Source organism: Trichomycterus rosablanca, chromosome 5 (assembly GCF_030014385.1).
Source record: "Trichomycterus rosablanca isolate fTriRos1 chromosome 5, fTriRos1.hap1, whole genome shotgun sequence".
Classification (NCBI taxonomy): domain Eukaryota; kingdom Metazoa; phylum Chordata; class Actinopteri; order Siluriformes; family Trichomycteridae; genus Trichomycterus; species Trichomycterus rosablanca.
Window position 1 is genome coordinate 1314312 of NC_085992.1, and position 23111 is coordinate 1337422.

Below are 23111 nucleotides of genomic sequence, written 5' to 3' on the forward strand. Positions count from 1 at the left end.
ATGATTTTAAATAATTGTAAAATCAAAAGTCCTGGCATATTCGTCCTCCGAATAATAAAAGAATACATTTCACTCAGTCCATCACATTAACAGTAGTGAGGAGTAAATGTTACGATCCACTGCTGTCCTAATTTATACGTAATTATAAATAATTCTCAGTATTGATCTGAGTGTATAAGAGAGCTGAATCTTTTAATCTTTCTTATTTTATTAATATATAGGAATGTAAACGTGAGGGCTGTGTTTCATTTTCTTTACTTTACTTACTTTCTGAAAGCAACCAGCTCTCACCACGAAGGAAAATCCGTATAACAAACGTCCTTCAATAAAATCACACCAGATCTGAACCTCGGAGGTAATAGATGATTAAAACCTCATATTTAAAGCTGAAGGTTGTTATTTGGATCAGAGCTGGTTGAGAATCACGTTCACATGTAAACATGACGGATGAGACTCGGTGAGAATCTTTTACTCTCGTCGTTTAGTAAAACAGAGTAAAAGAGAGTAAACGTGGTTTGTTGTGGTGTCGTTTCCTGGTCATTATGGGTGAGTGACACTGGAATAAAGGTTCATTACTGAAATGGACGCATTAATTCTGTCCCTGCTGAGTCAAAGTGTCTCTCAGTCCAGCACTGATGCAGCGTGATCTATCACACACACTCTCGTCTGTACTGTGTGTGTGTGTGTGTGTGTGTGTGTGTGTGTGTAAACAGTAAACAGTGTAGGTACTTGGATCTGATCTATCACACTTGGGTGGTGAGTGGTGAACGGTGGACCCCTCCAGTCTGGGTTCTGTTTACATATTTATTAGAACGTCGCTGGTCGGAGTCGGAGCTCCTCGCCACACTTACACTAATAAAGGTGGTAATAGTTTAGGTGCGTAAATACAACACGGACACGACACACAGGCACTTCATTACCCATAATGCATCACTGCTCAGTCAAATGCACTCCGCCCAATCAATGCAGCGGACGAATGCGCTGACTGATCCCTCCCAATCTCTCAGTGTTTAATCCTAAATTAACATTTAAAATGATTTTTTTTTTGTTTAATAATAATAACAATAATTATAATAATAAAAAAATATATGAATAATAATAATAATTATTATAAAAACAACAATAATAATAATATTAATAATAAAATAATAATAATAAAATAATAATAATAATAATAATAATAAAAACTTTTGCTTCCATGTCAAAATTTCTACATTAATTCTTTATAATTTTATAATCATAATTAATTAAGTTTTTAATTTATTGTGTAATAAGTTTGTTTATTGAAAATAATTTGGTTACATAAAACTTTTATTCTCTCGTTATAAAACATTGAAGCTAATAAATAATGAGTGATAAGAGCAGCGTGAAGCGGGAGTGAAGCGTGGAGTGAGGCGGGAGTGAAGCGTTGAGTGAGGTGTGGAGTGAGGCGGAAGTGAAGCAGATGTGATGTGGGAGTAAAGTGTGAGTGAAGCGTGGAGTGAGGTGGGAGTGAAGCGTGAGTGAAGCATGGAGTGAAGTGTGAGTGAAGCGTGGAGTGAGGTGGAACTGAAGAGTAAGTGAAGCGTGAGTGAAGCGTGGAGTGAGGTGGGAGTGAAGCGTGAGTGAAGCTTGGAGTAAATCGGGAGTGAATCATGGAGTGAGGCGGGAGTGAAGCAGGAGTGAAGAGTTGAGTGAGGTGTGGAGTGAGGAGGAAGTGAAGCAGGAGTGATGTGGGAGTAAAGCGTGAGTGGAGTGAAGCGTGAGTCAAGCGTGGAGTGAAGCGTGGAGTGAAGTGGGAGTGAAGCAGGAGTGAAGCGTGAGTGAGGCGGGATTGAAGCGTGCTGGTATTTGCAGGTCTGGGATCGATGAGACAGTTGGAGCGAGCGCTGCAGCTTCTCTGTGAACGTACTGCTGGCAGAGACCCGCTGGCTGGCGTCGCAGGTGTTTCTTCAGCTTTGAAGTTGGGCTGGGGCGTCTCTCACCCCTCGCTCTGATCCACCGTCCATATTTTAATGAGAGGGAATTTCTCATCATCTGCTCCTGATTACATTAATAATGAAACATAACGATGTTCTGTATCCAGGGTGAAAGTTCAGCCGCGCGGTGATTGATTAGCGCTACGTGATGATGTCATGACGATAAGCGGTGGCGGCGGGGGGGTGTTGTTTTTGGGCGGTTTTGGGTCGGTGTTCGGTCCGGCGGCCGCGCTCTGATCCACACACACACACACACACACACACACACACACGTGAAGCCGCTGGCAGGACGCGCCGCGCGCTCTGGTTCACATTATGCTAACATGATGCGTGTTAGCACACACTGCGCTTTGTATCTCGCCGCTCGCCTCTCTTCCCCCGCGGCGTTTTGGATGCGCGTCAGGGCCATTTTTCCGCGTGTAGGTCATGAGGGGCCTACACACACACACACACACACACACACACACACACACACACACACACACACACACACACACACACTCACCCGAGCTAACCTTACACTATCGCTGTTGTGCCTACAAACACAGAATGCTAATGTAGCGCCAGTTAAACACGCACACACGCACACACTGTGTTAAAATTGTGTACAGTACTACTGGAGTAGCAACCAGAAGGTTAAGGGCTCAAGTCCCACCACCAGCACTGAGCTGTACTGTTGGACCCTTGAGCAGGATTGTATACATTCACATTTTCAGCATTTAGCGGACGCCTTTATGCAAAGTGGCGTACAGTACTGGGACAGTATATATAGGGGCCTTGATCAAGGGCCCAACAGTGGCAAACTGGCAGTGGTGGGGCTTGAACCAGTGACCTTCTGATTACTAGACCAGTACCTTAACCTCTAGGCTACAACTGCCCGTTGTAAGATGTAGGTCATTTTTATTCTAAACCAATAGACAGTCTTATGCAAAACTTGGCAATCACCTGCTTCTGACTGTGCAGCAACAGTTTAGGGAAGGACCTCTCCTGTTCCAGCATGAACAAGCTCTATAAAGACCTGAAGAAAAGCTTGAGCCCTGACCTCAGCCCCACTCAACAACTCTGGGATGAACCGGAACATCGACTGAGCATCAGCACCCAGCCTCAAAGGTCCTGCCCTCTTTTGACTTTGAATGGGCACAAATTCCCACAGACACACTTCCAACTCTTGTGAGAAGCTTCTCTGTCTGGAGGTCTTTAGAACAGAACAGACTCCATAACCCGGATCCATTTCAGACGCAGAACTCCCAGAGGCCTTTTCTCTCCCGTCTGGTCACCTGATCTCCGGTCACATGACCCCGTGTCACCGGTCGATCCATGCTTATCACATCCGCGCTCACTCTCGCCTTGTAAATCCGAGTTAGCGACGTGTTAGCGCTAACACACTCGGGTCGAGCATCGAGCCATCGGTGCTGCGCGGCCTCGCGGGACGCATCGCATCGCGACTGCCGGACTATCGAGTTTCACAGTGTGTGTGTGTGTGTAACACTCGGATCCACTGATGCTTCTAGGGTTTTATTTCCCATATACGCATCAAGGCCAAAAGTATTTGGACGCCTGACAACAGCCGCTCTTCTGAGAAGCTTCTGTGTGGGAGTTTGTGCCTGTTCAGTCAGTACGGCTGGGCGCTGATGCTCAGTCGATGTTCCGGTTCATCCCAGAGCTGCTGAGTGGGTCTGAGGTCAGGAATCTGTGCAAGACACTTTATAGACACTTCATAGACAGACGTAGGCCTTCCCTAAACTGTTGCTGTGAAGTCTGAAGCGTATTATTTCCTTTATATGATTTATTACACATCCGACTGTTGTGGCTTAAACACATGAATTCAATAGTTAGAAGGGGCGTCCCAATACTTTTGTCTGTATGGTGTTGTAGAATTGGGTGAGATTTGGGGGGGTGGAGCTTTTTCTTTTAGCTTTTTCCTCCTGGTCAAGGTTGTGGTGGGTCCCTTAATGACCAGATGTCGGTCTCCCGCTCCACATTTCTCTTACACTTTGTTTTTCTACACCCGGGCGTCAGGGGGTGTGGGCGGAGGATGGAGGAACAGGAGAGGTCCTTCCCTAACTGTTTCTGGGAAGTCGGAAGCGTGTGATTCCCTTTATATGATCGGTTTATTACACTTGTTAGCGACTTTCGCGGCTGAATTTAACATTTAGTAAAGGCATCTCAGTACTAGCTTTCATAAGTGACATTGTCCACACTGTCCACAGTCCAGCAGGCTTTGTATCACCGTGGGCGTGAGGTGGAAGATCCTGCTTCAGATCTTTTTCTCATTGTCTATCAGAGTGAACGTGGGTGGAGCTTTGATTCAGGAGCCTCTCGTTTGCACAGCAGCCTTCAGGAACACGGCAGTGTAAAGCCTGCTCGTCTGTGGTCAGTTCATGGTGCCAACCGTAACAGACAGTTGATCTAACCTGGTCAAGCTGCTGCGTATTGCTGCTTCCGTTGATGCAGCTCAGTAGAACTTCACCACTGTGTTGCTTCACGGCTGAGCCGTTGTTGCTCCCAGACAGTCTCACATCAGGGGAGATATGTTATTCATGCTGGTAACGGGCGTGGCTGAAATAGCAGCGCGGTGTCTACATACCTTGTCTTATAGACAGAAGGAAGGTAGATGTTAGTGTGTGTGTGTGTGAGGGAACAGTTTGAGCTAATGGACTTCCTTAATGTGATAACAGGCATTATAGACACACTGCCAGGAAGACGCTGGAACATTAGTGCAGCCATTGTGAGACACACACACACACACACACACACACGCTCACACACTGTACTGAATGTTACCGTCGCTGCTGCAGTGTGTGGGAGCACAAAACAATAGACACATAAAACACTCCAATCAAACACAAACCTCCGTAATGTAGCGCGGGTACTGGGGTTAGGGTAGTGTTTAGGGTTAGGGTAGTGTTTAGGGTTAGGGTAGTGTTTAGGGATAGGGTAGTGTTTAGGGTTAGGGTAGTGTTTAGGGTTAGGGTAGTGTTTAGGGATAGGGTAGTGTTTAGGGATAGGGTAGTGTTTAGGGTTAGGGTAGTGTTTAGGGTTAGGGTAGTGTTTAGGGATAGGGTAGTGTTTAGGGTTAGGGTAGTGTTTAGGGATAGGGTAGTGTTTAGGGATAGGGTAGTGTTTAGGGATAGGGTAGTGTTTAGGGTTAGGGTAGTGTTTAGGGATAGGGTAGTGGTTAGGGTAGTGTTTAGGGATAGGGTAGTGTTTAGGGTTAGGGTAGTGTTTAGGGTCAGGGTAGTGTTTAGGGTTAGGGTAGTGTTTAGGGATAGGGTAGTGTTTAGGGTTAGGGTAGTGTTTAGGGATAGGGTAGTGTTTAGGGTTAGGGTAGTGTTTAGGGATAGGGTAGTGTTTAGGGTTAGGGTAGTGTTTAGGGATAGGGTAGTGTTTAGGGTTAGGGTAGTGTTTAGGGATAGGGTAGTGTTTAGGGTTAGGGTAGTGTTTAGGGATAGGGTAGTGTTTAGGGTTAGGGTAGTGTTTAGGGATAGGGTAGTGTTTAGGGTTAGGGTAGTGTTTAGGGATAGGGTAGTGTTTAGGGTTAGGGTAGTGTTTAGGGATAGGGTAGTGTTTAGGGATAGGGTAGTGTTTAGGGTTGGGGTAGTGTTTAGGGATAGGGTAGTGTTTAGGGTTAGGGTAGTGTTTAGGGTTGGGGTTTATTTTACTTGGGCTTTGGGTATGCCTTAGGGTCAAGCTTGGGGTTAGGATTAGGATTAGGGTTTTGCTTTTTGTTGAAGTTAGGGTTTTAATTGGGGTTCAAGTTTGTCTTACAGTAAGGGTTGAGATTGGGGTTGGAATTAGGGTCAGAGTTAGGATTAAGATTGTGTTTTGGTTGGGATTTGGGTATGTCTTAGGTTTAGGGTCCATTCACTTGGTTGTGTTGGCTTCTTTCTGGCAGTCCGGGTCACGGCAGGACCTGTTCTGTAGCACTGGTCCATGTGAGGGTGAGGGATCTATTAGATAGATAGCCGGGCTGATTTCCTCAAGGAGAACGTCTGGTCATCAGTCCGTGATCTAAAAAGCACCAGCGCATTAGTATTACGCAACAACGGACGAGGTCGTCACTGTCCGCGTTGGTTCTGTTCCTGGAGTTCAGCTGGAGGTGCCAGTAAAAGTTTTCCTGATTGAATATGAGCGGCAGGCCTCGACGTTTGTGGTTCATTTTATATTCTTCGTTAGCATCGATAATTAAAGAACACACAAATTCAGTAATTAATAGGGGTGTCCCAATACTTTCGTTCATTAAGGGTAAATAGGGCTAGTCTGGACTGAACCATTTCAAACTGCCAACTTTATGATGTCATAATTGAGAAGCTGGTTGAGGATCGATGACCCTGAGGTTTCAGTTTTTGGGTGCCAGCGTTATCACCAGCTTGTAGACTGACGTTGTTGTAAAGCTGGCTCGACTGTGTACAGTGCCACTGCTGTGTTAGGATCAGAGAACAGAATCCGGATTAGAACCCGTGTCTCCTCAGCTGTGTGTTCTTACGTCACCTGCACACATCACTCCTCAGCCGAGAGGAAACTTCGGAACGGTGCTGCTGACACCTCCGTACGTCCCGTCTCCGCCGACGGTGAAATTCGGATCAAAGGAGGAAAACTGAAGTGGCGCTGGAGATGAAAGCGATTCTGACGCCCGTCCGTACACGACGTCCAGGTTCTCCTCAGTTCTCCTTCCAGCTGAGATGATCCTCCAAATCCTCCCAGCTCCTCGTTTCAATAAGCAGCTCTCATTATTTTAGCGAGAGGGATTCACCGTGACACACACACACAGAGTCGCAGCGCAGCCAAGCAGCAGATTGTAAGCACATGTCCATACACCTTTGTACCGCCGAGCCAAAGCCGCCGCCGCCGGGCCGAGAGCGAGCGCCCGAAAAAAATGATAAAAGACGTCATGGTGCCAAGGGAGGTTCAGACACACCGTTTCTCACACACTCCCCAAATACCAGAGAGAGTCCCACACACTCCTCACATCTGTCTAACAGACCCATCTCAACCCCACACACACACACACACACACACACACACTCCGTTCACCTCTCGGTCACGGACGGCTCGCGTTTACGGTTCCACCAAAAAGCAAGAACTGAACCGAACCTTCTTCGCGGTCGGGCGGGTACAGACACGACCTCGTACCAAGGCGTCTGGAGGAACGTCCCGGTGTTACCTGCGTCCATATATTTTCCGTCACCTGTGAGTTATTGTATTTAGACTGAATGGTCGGTGTTCGTCGCACCATCAGCGGCAACCTGGCATATATGGGGTCTAAACCATCACTCAGAGTCAGCTCACGGACGCATGACCTCACGTTCTCCTGGAGATCCTCCTGAAGATCCTCCTGATCCAGTTAGAAACATGGCCAGACTTCATTCAGCAGAACTGTAGAACGTAGCTCAGCGGACAAGTAATAGAAAGGTCGCTGGTTTAGACCCCATATATGCCAGGTTGCCGCTGTTGGGCCCTTGAGCGAGGCCCTCAACCCTCAGCTGCTTGGATTGTGGGGTGATGTGGATGGAAGGGTCTGCTAAAGACCGTGAATGTCCTAATTTAATCTAAAAGGGCAGTTGTAGCCTTGCAGTTAAGGTACTGGACTAGTAATCAAATGGTCTCTGGTTTAGACCCCATATACACCAGGTTGTCACTGTTGGGCCCTTGGGTGAGGCCCTTAACCCTTGGATTGTAGGTTGATTTGGATAAAAGCATCTGCTAAATGTAAATGTAGAATCTGAATCTCACTCCTCTTCGGTTAAGGTACTGGACTAGTAATCAAAAGGTTGCTGGTTCAAGCCCCATACTGCCAGGTTACTCTTGGGCCCTTAAGCGAGGCCCTTAACCCTCAGCTGCTTGGATTGTAGGTCGATTTGGATGGATTGAAACCTTCTGAAGGTTAAAGTTTCTACAGGAACACAACGCCGAGACATGAAATCACTTCTATAAACACAGCAAGACCTGGTTCACAGTCAGCATTCCAGTTCATCCCAAACATGTTAAATAGAATTGATGTCAGTGCATCGTTTTCCAAAGTTAGCACCTAATCATTATTCATCCTCCGCCGTACTTCACAGCCGGTCAGCTTGTGTTGCTCCTTGACTCTTTGATTTTAGAACGGGCGTCTTGAAAGGGTGGCAACGTAAAACAGCACCATTGTATGATCCATATTTTGACTACTTCAGATGCGTCCCAATACTTTTGACCCATCTGGCTCTGTGATATGCGGATATCAAAGCAGGTACCCTGAGCATGGGAAGAGTTGTTTGAGCTCCGTGTCCATGAGTATCGCCGATATCGATCCGTTCTGAGATGAAGAGCCGGATGTAAGGGGGCGGCCCGGGGCGATGGCAGCGGGCGCTGAGCCCTGCAGGAGGGTTAATGCCATGCGTGGTCACCATGCTGCGTTCAATAGGAAGCTCTTTTTTTAGAGGGGGCTTTTCCGGACAGACGTGTCGTCCCCGGCCGGACCCTCAGACGGATCTCGGGGGTCTCTGGTGAGCCTCTTTCAGAAGTCATGGCTGGAGGCGCCGGGCTTTGGAAGGGCTCGCTGCGTCCCTCCTAAATTATTCAGCGCTGGAAAATAAAAAGGCGGCAGGACTACTGAGGCGGCGGCGGGTTCAAGCACCCCTCAGATCACAGGGGGCTCATGCTTAACCCGCCTTGAAGTTCTGAATACACTGATACTGGGGTCTTTGTTGGGTCCGGCATGGGAGCAAAATAATGCCGGATCAATACGGGAGCCTAGTCAGAGTCCGCGGGGAGGCGAGCGGGGAGACGTGCGGGGAGACGAGCGGGGAGTCGAGCGAGCTCTGATCAGAGTGCTTCCCAGGACTGGACACCACAGTTTATTGATTTTACTACAGGCAACACGGCTAAACCGGTCCTGCACCATAAATAAATCATAATTACACATAATTTACTCAAGGTTTCAATCATAACTGGTTCACTTTCATCTGTCCGTCATGGAAATCAATTCTTTTATTATTTTAATCATTAGTTTTTTATTTGTTATTCTCTTTTTTATATTGACAGAAAACATTTTATTTGCAATGGATAAACTGTGGCTAAATAAATAAATAAATAAAATAAAATAAATAAATGTAAATAAAAATAAATACATTATTAAATAAATTAATTAAAATAAAAAGATTATATAAATAATTAAATACATTAACATAGCATAATTATTTCCATAAATAAAATGAAATAAATAAAATAAATGAAAATAAAAAATAAACACATATATAAAAATACACAAATTAATAAAAATAGAATTATTATAAATACAAAAATCAATCAATAAATAAATAACTATTACAATTATAATTAAATACATAAATATAACATAATTATATAAATAAACGCAAAGAAATAAATAAAATAAATAAACAAATACATAAAAATACACAAGTGAATAAAAATAAAACTATTATATAAATAATTTAATATAAGCATAACATAATGCATAATATATATAAATAATATATATAAATAAATACAATGAAATAAATTAAAAATAAATTAAAATATTTTTTAAAATATAGAAGAAAAAGCAGAAAAAATACACAAATGAATAAAAATAGAATTATTATATAAATAAAAATAAATAAATAAATAAATGACAATAAAAAATTATATATACATATCAATCAATCATGCAATAAAGAAATAAAACTAGGGCTGTCGAAGTTAACGCGATAATAACGCATTAACGCGATTTCAATTTAACGCGATTAAAAATAATAGTGCCGTTAACGCAAATTCTAGTTCATGTTGATACTTGACTGGTAGAACAAACGTTTTAATGTCGGACTTGCCACCGTTTTTCATTTGCGGTTTGTTAACATAATGTAACCGAGCGTTGTAGTGATGCACTTATAAAGAAATAAATACACGCTATATTCACAAGTTGTCGGGAGCAGAACACTTTTATTAACTTATTCTGTTAAGGTACCAAATACCGGAAAGCTGAGTCAAGCACGTTAGTCCATGCACTATGGAAGCCCCAAAGGGTCAAAACACACTCACTTCGTGTAGAAACGGCCATCAAACCATTGTCACAATACAACCACAGAAAAGTCTGTTACAATAACTACACCTTATCCCACCTAAAGCACCGCTGATCTACAATGTTTGCTGATGGAGAAATTCTAACCTACAATCTGACATTTACTGCCTAGTATGTGAGTGAATAAACTCCCTTACAGTTTTCTCTTGTCCCAGCAGTTTTTAACATCAGTACATTTAGCATAAAATGTGTTCACCATTTTAATTGTAACATTTCACTTAAAAATCCTTGTTTTCTATAACATTTACACAGATTTTTTTTAATGCGATTAATCGCGATTAACTATATGAAATTCTGAGATTAATCGCGATTAAAAATTTTAATCGTTTGACAGCCCTAAATAAAACATCAATAAATAAATAAATAAGACAGGGTAATACACAATCAAATCATTTGTTTTAAATTTATTATTTATTTAACTGATTTTTAAGTGATTTTATTTATTTATTTTATAGGTGATTTGTTTTATTTATTTGATTCTACATTTAGTAATTCTACTCCTGTGATAAATTAGATAAAAAGTATTTGGACACCTGACCAAAGTATTAAACTAGAGTGACCTTCTGTGTGACCTTTTCAGCTAGCTCTTCTGAGGGGGCTGTGTGTGGGAATTTGTGCCCATTCAGTGAAAAGAGGACATAAAAAGCTGCTGAGTGAGGCCGAGGTCAGGGCTGCTGCGCCACCCGAGCACCTCTTATTATCTGTAATATTAGAATTGTTTTGATTTATGGTGATGTTAGAGGATTACGTATATTTCTGAAATCAAAAAGAAAGAAAAAAACAAACTCATCACTCGCTGGTCCGTCGCTGCTGTGCTTTATACCGTATATCTGTATATATGTTTATGAAGTTGGTTTTTCTTAATTTTTTTCTTGCTTTATTTTGCAAAACTGTTTATTTATAAAAAATAAAATTAGCAGAGATTTTCAGGTGGCGAGTAAAACCGCGGCCGCTGATGATCTACGGTATCATACCTGCGAGCCAATCAGCTGAGACGTTAGAAATAACACACTCACTTTCATCTTTTATTGCTCACACACACACACACACAGTCAGTGTATGTTTTCCTCTTAACGACTGAACGACGACCCGGTGACCCGGCCGATGCTAACACCTCGTCACCGCACTAATTGTCGGCTTTGTTTTGCTGACAGGAAGCCGAACAGAGACGGCGTTCTTCCCCTCCGATCGTTTACAAGCCCACGGTGCTGTTACCCCGGCCTCCGAGAGATAAACGACCCCGCCGCTCGGCCCGTTTCGGGGGGACGCAGTGACACTCACACCGAGACAGATAAAGTGGACGGTGGCGTAATTATCCGGTAATCGTCATTAACCTCGCAAACGGCACTTCTGTACGGGACCGGCGGAGGCACGGTGACAAGCTAATCTGTCTTAGCGCCGGGGGGGCGGGAGAGGGGGCCAGTAATGAGGTTTCTAAGGGAAAGGGAGGGGCGGAGGGGTGGAATATTTGCCGAATGCAAAGAAAGAGGCGCATTAAGCTAATTGGGAGATGAGTGGCGAGCTGTAAAAAACAAAGAGCGTGTAATGGGGGGCGAGCAGGAGCGGGTTCAGTAAAACCTGCCATAGAAATAAAACCGCTTTTATTCTCCCCAAAACATCTCAAGAAAAAATACGTCTCAGCGCCGCGCTAATGGAGCTGCGATTTCTCCCAGACTTCTCCCTCCGTTTATTACGTCCACCGTTCCCATGAAAAGAAGAGCTACGATTCACTCGTTTATACACTCATTATTACACATTTACATCCTGGTCAGGGTCACAGAGGGTCCGGCACCACTCAAACCCTAAACGCAAGGCACAATGCTCTCTAAACAGAGCACCAGTAGAAGGATGGAGTCCCTTATGGACATGGTGAGAACATGCAAAACTTCCTACAGAACCAGTGTTGGTCCGTGTGATTATTTAGGCATGCCGGTGCTGCTGGCTGTGTGGGTGCTGCACAGCCACACAGACTCTAAAAACCCGGGTTCGATAATTGTCGCCTCTCTGTCGCTGGCTATGTGAAATGTGCCTGTTTGCTCTTGTTGGGCCCCTGAGCGAGGCCCTTAACCTTACATTGTTTGCATTCTGTTACATATGTAAAATATGTGAAAATATATATATATAAATAAATTAATAAAAAACATTTCACTCTTTTTATTTTTAAACTATTACTTATCCAAATAAAAAATACAATAATAAAAAATATAATAATAAAAAATATAATAATAAAAAATATAATAAAAAAATATATTAATAAAAAAATAATAAAAAATATAATATAAAATATAATAATAAAAAATACAATGATAAAAAATATAATAATAAAAAATACTGTAATAAAAAATATAATAATAAAAAATACAATAAAAAATACAATAATAAAAAATATAATTATAAAAAATATAATAATAAAAATACAATAATAAAATAATAAGATTTTATATTTTCAACATTTTTTGTGTATCAATTAATGTATTAATTGATACACAATATATAGAACTTAATACAATTAACAAATAAATAAATGAATAAACATAAATAAAATATAAATGAACACAAAATAATAAACACACAAACACAATATGCAAATAAATAAATAAATAAAAAACACAAATATATAAATTAATAAAACTAAGTACATAAACAAATAAAAAATAAACACACGTACATAATAAAAACACGATTCACTAATAAATCACATCACACAAAAAAATGAATCACAATTACGGAGGCACAAAAGCTTCTAAAATGATTGAGAAATATTTAGTATTATTTAGAAGGATGGTCAGGGTCACAGTGTGTGTGGCGGTGGGAAACTGTGTTGAAGGCAGAAATACATTCTGGGAATGAAGCCAGTCAGGTACAGGGCAGCACTCACTCCCTTCCTCACTCACACCCAGGGTAACTGAGAGCAGCCAATCCACCTTCTAGCAAGGACCTGAAGAACACCAAAACCGTACTGTTATCAGGTCCTTGATGAGAACACGCCGGTCTGAAGCGTCACTCGGCTTTTATTCTGATCTTATCGTGACCGTATGAAATCTGAAGGTCTCGCTGATGAACCGTGAGGACGTTTTGGTACAGAACCCAGAACCATAATGTTGGTGCAGAGGTGGAACTCTGAGATGTTTCTATACGCTCCTCAAGGTTATTTAGATCTTGGTGCTGCTCCAAACACAACATTTGGAGAAGAAGGAAGGCCAGTAATGAGAAGTTCCTCAAACGTAAGCAGAAGCACATGGTGTTTCTGCACTGATTGTGTGGTGTGGAGGCTCGAGTTTCTCCAGGTTCTGAAGGTCCAGCAGTGTGTGTGTGTGTGTTTGGTGACCGCTGCCGTGACAGTTGGCTACCCTCGGCGTCTCTGGTCAGAATTACAGCCAAGCAAAGCGTCACTGCTGTGATGGAGCTCTGGAAGGAGAAGCAGATAAGCTTCTAAATGATGCTCGGCCATGTTGGCTTTGTTTGAAAAGTTCTCCACGCTCGGCTGCTCCGAACGTAACCTAAACACTCCGACGTTCCCTTCCTGTGTGTGGACGCCGGCTTCCCAGAAACACGACCAAAAGTATGTGGACACCTCTCCGTGAGTTCGTCCACTTAGTCCACAGTCCAGATATAATCATGTCCACTTTTCTCTGAGGGCTTTCCACCAGATTTGGGAGTGTGGCTGTGGGAATTTGTGCACTGATGTCGGATAATCAAACTTGATAATCAGTAATTAACAGGAGTGTCCACATACTTTTGACCATATATGGTATGCGGGGGCATATATGACCATATATGGTATGCGGGGGCATATATGACCATATATGATATGTGATGGCATATATGATCATATATGGTATGTGGGGGCATATATGGTATGTGATGGCATATATGATCATATATGGTATGTGATGGCATATATGACCATATATGGTATGTGGGGGCATATATGGTATGTGATGGCATATATGACCATATACGGTATGTGATGGCATAAATGACCATATACGGTATGTGGGGGCATATATGGTATGTGGGGGCATATATGACCATATATGGTATGTGGGGGGCATATATGACCATATATGGTATGCGGGGGCATATATGACCATATATGGTATGTGGGGGGCATTATGGTATTTAAAGGCATATATGGTATGTGGGGGCAGCACTGGGGCAGAACTGGTAGGAATGGTGCCACAGACCTATATGCATCCTGGGAACCTGGTGACCTGGGTTCGATCCTCACCTCCGCTCAATGTATGTGTGGACTTTGTCATGTTCTCCTTCCCATTTCTACCTAAATACCTAGGTGGCACCGGACCCACTGCTGTAGAAGTTGTAGCTCTGGGTGGCACAGTGTTGGTGGTGCTGAGCGTTTGGCTCCTGTCAAAGTAGGTTCGAACCTCATGACCTCATGTCCAGTCTGTATGAGTTTCCTACGAGTCCTCCAGCTTCCTTCTACCATCCGAACCATGCAGAAGATGAAGTGGCCTGTAGTGAGAGTGAACGGGCGAGTCTGTGATGCCCTGTGAGGGCCAGGAGCTACTGGGACCATGACCGCATCATGATCAAGCAGTGGTTGTGACAGTACCGGGGTTTGTGGCTTTGGAAGTCGGAGATCTGCAGCTCATATCTTGGAATGATTTTGGTTTCGGTTTCTATTTAAAAATTCACTTTTTTACAAATAATTCCCACAATTTTGATGAAATTAAATTGGAACGAGGACGTCTAACGTAACAGTGCTGAGGCTGAAATTGAAAGCCGTACCTCCAGGCTAAAGCCGTACTGGTGCCGACGGTATGAAAGCCTAAAATGTTTTTTTAATGTATATTTAACAGCGAATCCTCCTGCGAGCGCGGACGTGCCGTCTCCCAACAATCCACAACTCGTCTGTTTTCCTTCTCTCTGTGAAGGCGCTGTGTATCTGCGTATTCCCTCTCCTCATTCTTCTCTTCTCTCCGTCTCTCTTCAAACGTCCGTCCTCACGTCGTGTCTTTAAGGCTCCACGTCATTTTTCTGCTTTTTTTTATTTATTTATTTGTAGTTTTGGGTTCGCGTCTCTTTTCTTTCATCGTGGCTCTTAACCTGCTCAGATACATTTATCATTCATATCATTCATAGATCTCGCCAGGCGTCTCTGGTGCCGTATTTAATTGTCATCAGAGCCAGCGTCGCCTGCGTTTTTGGGGACGTGTGGGTCTCGGAGGCCCTCGCCGGGTAAAGCGCATCGTTTAGGAGGAGAGCAAACACGCCGTCTCTCTCCAGTTTAGTTCCAGGCTTGCACGCCCACTTGTACCAGCTCGTTCCAGTTTTATAAGCATCAATACACCAGAATGGGGATGAACTGGAACGTCTAATGAGCCAGTTCCTGTTCACATACATGCTTTTTTTGTCACCAAGTAGGCACAAGTAGGAGTTTAAAATCTTGTATAAAGACTTTCCAGGCGAGAAGAGACTGTTATAGTCACAAAAATATCTGAATGAGATGTCCAACAGTCTAATTAATGGTGTCTATATACTTTTGGTCATGTAGCATTACCAATTAATCTAAGCAATGTGAAACCCATTAAGGTCTTATTACAGGTACTACTTTTGTACTCGAACATTTCCCAGAATGCTGTGTGTGCTGAATTCAGGTAACAGTGCACTATATGGCCAAAAATATGTGGACGCCTGAGTTTCCTTCTCCAACACCACCACAGCTTGCAGCTATAGCAGGCTCCATTCTTCTGCAAGAGTTAGGAGTGCGTGTGTAGGTATTCTCAACCATTTACAGTCAATTCTTGCCTCAAGGTTTGATATAATTAATGACGTACACCTGGACACAGTGATTCGAAGGGTGTCCACATACTTTTGGACATGTAGTGTAGCTTTTTGAGAGACTTTTAGTTTCTGTTATTTTGTCGAACACCGCTTGCAGCTATAACAGGCTCCATTCTGGAGTGCGCGTGGAGGATTTTTTGTCCACTCAGTCAATGCTTGCCTCAAGGTTTAATGTAAGTAATGACATACACCTGGTCACAGTGATTAGAAGGGTGTCCACATACTTTTGGTACTTCTGTTATTTTGTCCACCACTGCTTGCAGCTATAGCAGGCTCCATTCTTCTGCAAGAGTTAGGAGTGCGTGTGTAGGAGTTTTCGCCCATTCACCTGGACACAGTGATTAGAAGGGTGTCCACATACTTTTGGACATGTAGTGTAGCTTACCGAGACTTTGTGGTCGTTTTCTAATCCATACGTCTGAAGAAATGAGATTAATTTCTTGCCGAGGAATCAAAAAGACGCGGTGCTTCCAGATTTGCCGAACCCGTAACCGGACCATTTGCAGTCTGGAATTCGTGTTTTGGTGCCGCGAGACCCCCGTTAGAGCCGACGAGGATTTAAATGTAAAAGAAAACATTTTTATCTGCTGGAGACACACAAGCTGGTGTTGACACCCGGCGAGCACCGGGACGGATCGAAACGCGATTTCTGAGCAGACGGGAAAGCTTGGAGGGCACCAGAAAGGGCAGGAGGGTATTCTGGGGGTCGGGTATGTTGGTTGCGCATCGCAGTTCCACTCCTAACCACAAATCTACAGGTTCTAGTCTGCCAAGATTCTTTTCCCAGAGTCCCTGGCCTCGTCTCCGCGCCTGACAGTGGCCAAGTGTGCAAAACTCGGTGCGTTTTATTTTTCAGCGGTTAATGAACACGCCGTCCTGAAAGCTCTGGCCAGAGCGAGAGAGCGAGAGAGAGAGAGAGAGAGAGCGAGAGAGAAGTGGATTATTCGTCCTCCTGGAGCAATAACGCTTTCTCAACATGGAAACTTTCTTTCCCACGCTTCTAGCAATGCTCCAGAAAATCCCGGCCCCGGCTGGGACGCGTCCAGATTCGTACGTTTCCCGTGCAGCCCGGAGGAACGGAAAACGCCGTATATGCTGCAGCACGCGTTTTTTTTTTTTTCTGACTCGACAGCAAAGTGTTCCTTTATTAATATTTAATCTGACGCGAGCCGTGCGTCCTCTCCACCGCATTAACATAAAGCCGCGTAAATAGCTCTCCGCCAGCTCTCTAATGAATGTAATGCGAGATGGCTGTCACCTTCTTCAAAGAGCCGCTTTAATAAACATGAGCTGCTGATTTTCATGTCCGACAGATCGGCTCTTCCTCACGCTTTCTCTGCTCATATTTTAAACTGGAAATACATGCAGCAAGTGAACTGGAATGAAACCTGGCGATCACGGCGAGGTTTTTACATCAAACCTCCTGCATGTCATCATGAATAAGACAATTATTCACTCAGTTTATCAACCCCGACACTTAAAACCCCCTCAAATCAGATTCCTGTCTGATCTGCACCGTGTGCTGGTGTCAACACGTCCTTCCGACTCAGATCCTTTAACTGATGGAGCAGCTTGCTTGTTTATATTCCTCCCACTGTTTTAATGTTAGATTATCTGCTTATAGTTGGTGTAAAGACTTGACTGACATATTACTGGAAAGTTTAGAACACCAGCTGACTGTTGTTTTTGTTTAATCATTATTAATAAAGTAATGAGGAAAGTAAATATGTGAACCTGATTGGTTCTGAAGGCAACAAAAAAAAAAGTGATATCAGAAGTTCTGTTTGAGTAAAATTTAAATATTTATTTAGTGTAAAAATATTTTTATATTTTTTATGTGAAATTTAAATCAAAATGACTAATAATTTATTAATAAATAATTGATTTTATTATTATTTATTTATTTTACTAATTATTTATGTTACAAAATTTACTATTATTATTTTCAATTATTATTATTAATATTAATATTATTATTACTATTGTTATTACTATTAATACAATTATTATTATTGTTATCAAAATTAATATTTTTATTGTTATTATTTTTATTATTATTATTATTGTTATTATTATTTTTATTATGTTATCAAAATTATTGTTATTATTATTATTAATAATAATATTATTATTATTATTGTTACCAAAATTATTATTGTTATTATTGTTATTATTATTACTATTATTATTATTAATATTATTATTATTATTGTTATCAAAATTATTATTATTATTGTTATCAAAATTATTATTATTATTATTATCATTATTATTGTTATTATTATTATTAATATAATTATTATTATTGTTATTATTAATAACCATTATTAATTATTTACTTTATTTTGATCTTATGTTTATAATGTAAATAAAAAATAAAGGGTTCAAATAATTAAAAATAAAAGATTCTAGACATTAAAATTGTGCCTTGTGTAGTGAAGGTCCATACCCGCTGCTATAAGGCATTATAACTCCTCCGCTGGTGGCACAGTGGTGTAGTGGGTAGCGCTGTCGCCTCACAGCAAGAAGGGTCTGGGTTCCACTCCCTGTGATTTTGTCACAAAGCCTCACAGTTATATTTAGGTGGTAATCGTTATGGTAACTACAATAAAACACGACAATCACGTCAGAGCTCACATTATTCTGAAGTAGATATAAATGATTTTGTACATTATTATTTCTGCGGACGGTTACCACACTGGAGCTCTGGAGAGTTTTCGGGAGAGTTCACGTCAGTCTGAGATGTTTTCACTCTCACAGCTAATGCACGACTGTCGCACTAATAACCAGAGTTCAGAGGTCAGCGTCTGTTTCACTTCAGCGTCCGATGTCCCACCAGATAACCACGTCCACTCCCGCTGACTCGGCCGTCTCTTTAGATTTTACACCACAATAATCCGAGCTTCACTTTTTCTCTTTATATATTTCATCTAGTGAACTGGAATGACTGTAAATATGTAGTAATATAGTGGTATATACTTCTGGAGTTATAATATTCAGAGTGAATCACGTCCTGTTTCATGATGCTTCTGTATTTTTTGTGTGCCTCTATTTGCAGAATAAAGAGGACAGTAGATATTTAATGTAAACCTCCATTATCTGTCTTTGTATGTTGCTTCAGGCCAGCTTCTTAAGCTCACAGATATTCAGCCCCTTCCTCTTCATCCTCCAAGTGTCGTTATTATGCAGAATCAATAATTTTTTTGTGTGTTTGTCTTTTTTTCCCTCTTTCTCTTTGATATGGCCTCTAGGATGCTGCAGGCAAGGTGCTGGACCGCTGGACTATCATGTCCCGTGAAGAAGAAATCATTACCCTGCAGCAGTTTTTGCGCTTCGGAGAGACCAAATCCATCGTGGAGCTCATGGCTATCCAGGAAAAAGAGGGCCAAGCGATCACGGTGCCCTCAGCCAAAACCGACTCCGGCATCAGGACTTTTATCGAAAGCAACAATCACACTCGCAGTCCTGGCCTGCTCACGCACTTAGAAAACAGCAGCCCGTCGAGCATCCACCATTTCGAGAACATTTCCAACAGCTTGGCGTTCCTGCTACCCTTCCAGTATATCAATCCGGTCTCAGCTCCTCTGTTGGGGCTTCCGCCTAACGGGCTGAATCTGGACCAAGCGGCGCTTCGACTCCGAGAGCCGAACCTGTCGAATCAAAGCGAGCCGGTAGAGAGCAGTGAATCGGAGGTCTCTCTGTCGCCTTTCAGAAGTAGCCAGAGTCCCACCCGAGGTGGTATGGGAGGCATCCTTAACTCTATCGAGCCTAAAACGGAGCCTAATGGATCATCACCCATATCTACAACTCCGTCTGGACAGCAGCTCCAACAACAACAATCGCAGCAGCAGCAGAATCAGGTCCAGCAGCAGCAGTCACAGTCCAACACCTTGAATGACCACCACTTTGTAAAAAACGAGCCAACGAAGAGCATCACTCACTCCTCGTACTCCTCAAAGATGCACCGTATGCGGCGTATAGGCACCCCGTCGCGCAAAGGCCGCGTTTGTTGCAATGCCTGTGGCAAGACCTTTTACGATAAAGGAACCCTGAAGATCCACTACAATGCCGTGCATCTGAAGATCAAGCACAGATGCACCATCGAAGGATGCAACATGGTATTTAGCTCCCTGCGTAGCCGCAATCGCCACAGCGCCAATCCCAACCCTCGTCTCCACATGCCCATGCTTCGGAACAACCGAGATAAGGACCTGATACGTTCCGGTTCGGGCAGTGCCACCCCTGTGATCTCAAGTGCCAAAGGAGGGTTTGCTTTGACAAGCCCCGGGCGGCCTCCACTAGGTTTTGCGACTCCACCTCTGGATCCCATGATGCAGTCCCCTCTTCAAAGTCCGCTGGTCTTCCCTTTACTGAAGTCTGTCCATCCGGTGCAGCCAGTTCCACCCTTCTACCGTACGTTGCTCTCTCCCGCCGACATCGTCAGTCCTCCCGTGTCCCTTCCGACGAGCCCAATTTTACCCACGACAACCAACAGCACCTCCCTCATGGACCACCAGCAGCAGCTCTTGGCAGCCAGCTCCAACCACAGCCACTTATCCGAGGCGCTATCACACCACTTTTCCTCTACCCTAAGTGCTCCAAATACCATCCCGACCGACCCCATGCCCAAAAAGAAGCCTCGCAAGTCAAGCATGCCTGTCAAGATTGAGAAGGATCGAGACGTTTCTGAGGATTACGATGACAAAGACGATTACGATGATGACGATAGCTGCCACAATCATCACCTTTCGTCTCACCTGCACAATAACATTAACGGGAACTGCAACAACAATAACAACAGCAGCAGTGGGCATCAATCGCCCTCTCAAGACGAGATGACCGAAGGTACCAGTGAGCTCCGTTGCATGGACAGCTTCACCTCCGAGGACCAGGACCACGAACGAGACTTCGAGAACGAATCTGAGACCTCAGAGTCTAAAATGTTCTACCGCGATGAGACCATGGATGTCGAGGACCAGCGTCAAGCCTCCGGAAGACGCCTGGACAAAGAGAAGGACGATCTCGAGGAAGAGGGGCGGATTTCGAAAGAGCTGGACGAGAAAAGGCATTCCTCACCCTCGCCGCATCAACCCGTCATCAAGATCAAAGAAGAACTCAACGATCCCACATACGACATGTTCTGCATGAGTCAGTACGGCTTGTACAACGGCGGGATGGCCGCCGCAGCCGCCGCCGCCGCCAGCATGGCCGCCTTGCACGAAAACTTTCTCACCTCCATGGCTTACGGCTCCAGCTCTCCGAAGTTTAATTCTCAGTCCCCTGAGGGTGACCTGTGCTCCAGCCCTGACCCGAAAATCTGCTACGTCTGCAAGAAGAGCTTTAAGAGCTCCTACAGTGTCAAACTGCACTACAAAAACGTGCACCTGAAAGAGATGCATGTGTGCACGGTGGCCGGATGCAATGCTGCTTTCCCTTCCCGACGAAGCCGAGACAGGTGAGAGTTTCATCCCTTTATTCATTTATTAATTTGCATGGACGTACGGTGTCTATAATCCGCGTGTTAGCGACTCTTAGCTCAGATGCCTTGAGTTTTTCCGGTGCTAATGACTCGCTTTTTATGTACTTATGGCATTTGCTAAGCTAATTAAATCTGTCCATACTTAGCTTTCAGGTAAGTCAGTTCCATCATGACCTACTTCCTCATTAGACAAAAGTTAATTGCCCTGCACCAGGTCCCAATTTTATCTTCATCTGTGAATGCACACGTGGGGGGGAGAATAATTATTGGTCCGCTAATGACGTGGTAACTGCCTCACTACGTGCCAAATTAGTGTGGTGTCGATTCAGGCTTATTGAGCGCGCTGGGAGTTCGGATACCTGCACTCGCTCGCTTATCAAACGCAGGTAAGGATGCATTTATTAGCGACGGCTGCAACCCGTCAAAGCGCCGCATTCGTTAACACCTCACTAGGTGTCGCACGAGTGGTTAGAACACTCCTTGCCATGCAGATTTCGGAACACATCTGTGGTAATGTGCAGATGTTACAGGTCAGGCGAGGAGCTCATGGCAGTGTAAACAGGTCTGTACCGCTAGGTTTGCTGAAAAGAGCCTCGGATACCACCCGGCGTGGTGAAAAATAATTGTACAGGGGTCGATACTGTCGCCTCATTGATTTACTGTCCTGCCTGTGCTGTAAAAAATAAAACTGTTAGATGTCAGTCAGAAGGCACAATGTAGAACCTCTCCATTCAGCTGCTAATAATATACTAATGATAATAATAATATAATAATAATAATAATGTACTGGTGTTTACATTAATAGAACAAAAAACATAAGAAATGCAATATCGTTCCAACTTTTTTATTTAAATGCATATTTTATATTAAACTTCAAATGAAACAAATAAATTAATCAATTCTGTATAAAAATAATTTGCAATAACAATTATATCTAGACAATAAAATGTGTGGGTTTTAAATCAAAATAGCATGTGGAGTATAGATATGAAGAGGTACCTTATAAGGGTAAACTAATATACACTATATGGACTAAAGTATTGGGACGCCCTTTCTAATATTTGAATTCATGCTATTCATGCAGATTCAATTGCTAACAAGTGTAATAAATCAATTATATAATAAAGCAATGAGCAGCGAGAGACCGTGCGTTCCTGTGATTTTATCACAGGGAAGGTTGTTTTGCCTAAAACGTCTTTCCCCGTGATAAAATCATAGCAGTAACGCACGGTCTCGAGTGGCTTATTGCTTTTATAAAACGGCGGTCAACATAAAATATAATAAAATACAACAATGTTCAATTTATAAATGTTTTTATTTACAAAAACACTTACAAAAAGCATTCTTCCGCGACCCCAGGTAGTTCGTTAACAGTGTTGCTAGGCAACATGAGGGCGAACATAACATTCACTTTTTCTTTTCAGTGGGGTATTAATATTGAACGATGTGAGGTGGTCATAGGTGTGCGTTTATCGGGGATTTTACAACGGCTTTGATTCTGGACTGCGATGCTAAGTAGGGGCAGTGAGAAAATCTGCTTGTGTTACTTTAGTTTCGCCCTAAGCCGGATTCGAACCGGCTGTTATGCTGATATGCCGGCGTTACTAAGACTAAAAGTGAATATTACTTAAAATAATAACCAAACGCTTTCACGGTAGCAGCAGTTTCCTTCTGTTTCATACATATCGCCCGTCTCAGTCTAATCTCCAGCATTTCTCTCCCACTGATAAAAATACGGAACTAACCTCGTCCTGTATCAGTTCAATACGTTTCAGTTCAGACATTTAGTTTCCGAATAAGGAACGATTAC

At 43.1% G+C, this 23111-nt stretch overlaps 1 protein-coding gene across 2 annotated transcripts in view; it reads left to right on the forward strand.

The window, feature by feature from the left end:
- bnc2 (basonuclin zinc finger protein 2) overlaps positions 1-23111 on the forward strand; it is a 127967-nt gene that overhangs the window by 84088 nt on the left and 20768 nt on the right. For both annotated transcript variants that reach the window (XM_062995475.1, XM_062995476.1), the window contains exon 4: positions 19074-21277. In XM_062995475.1, coding sequence (XP_062851545.1) covers positions 19074-21277 — 2204 coding nt within the window. The remainder of the gene's footprint in view (positions 1-19073; positions 21278-23111) is intronic.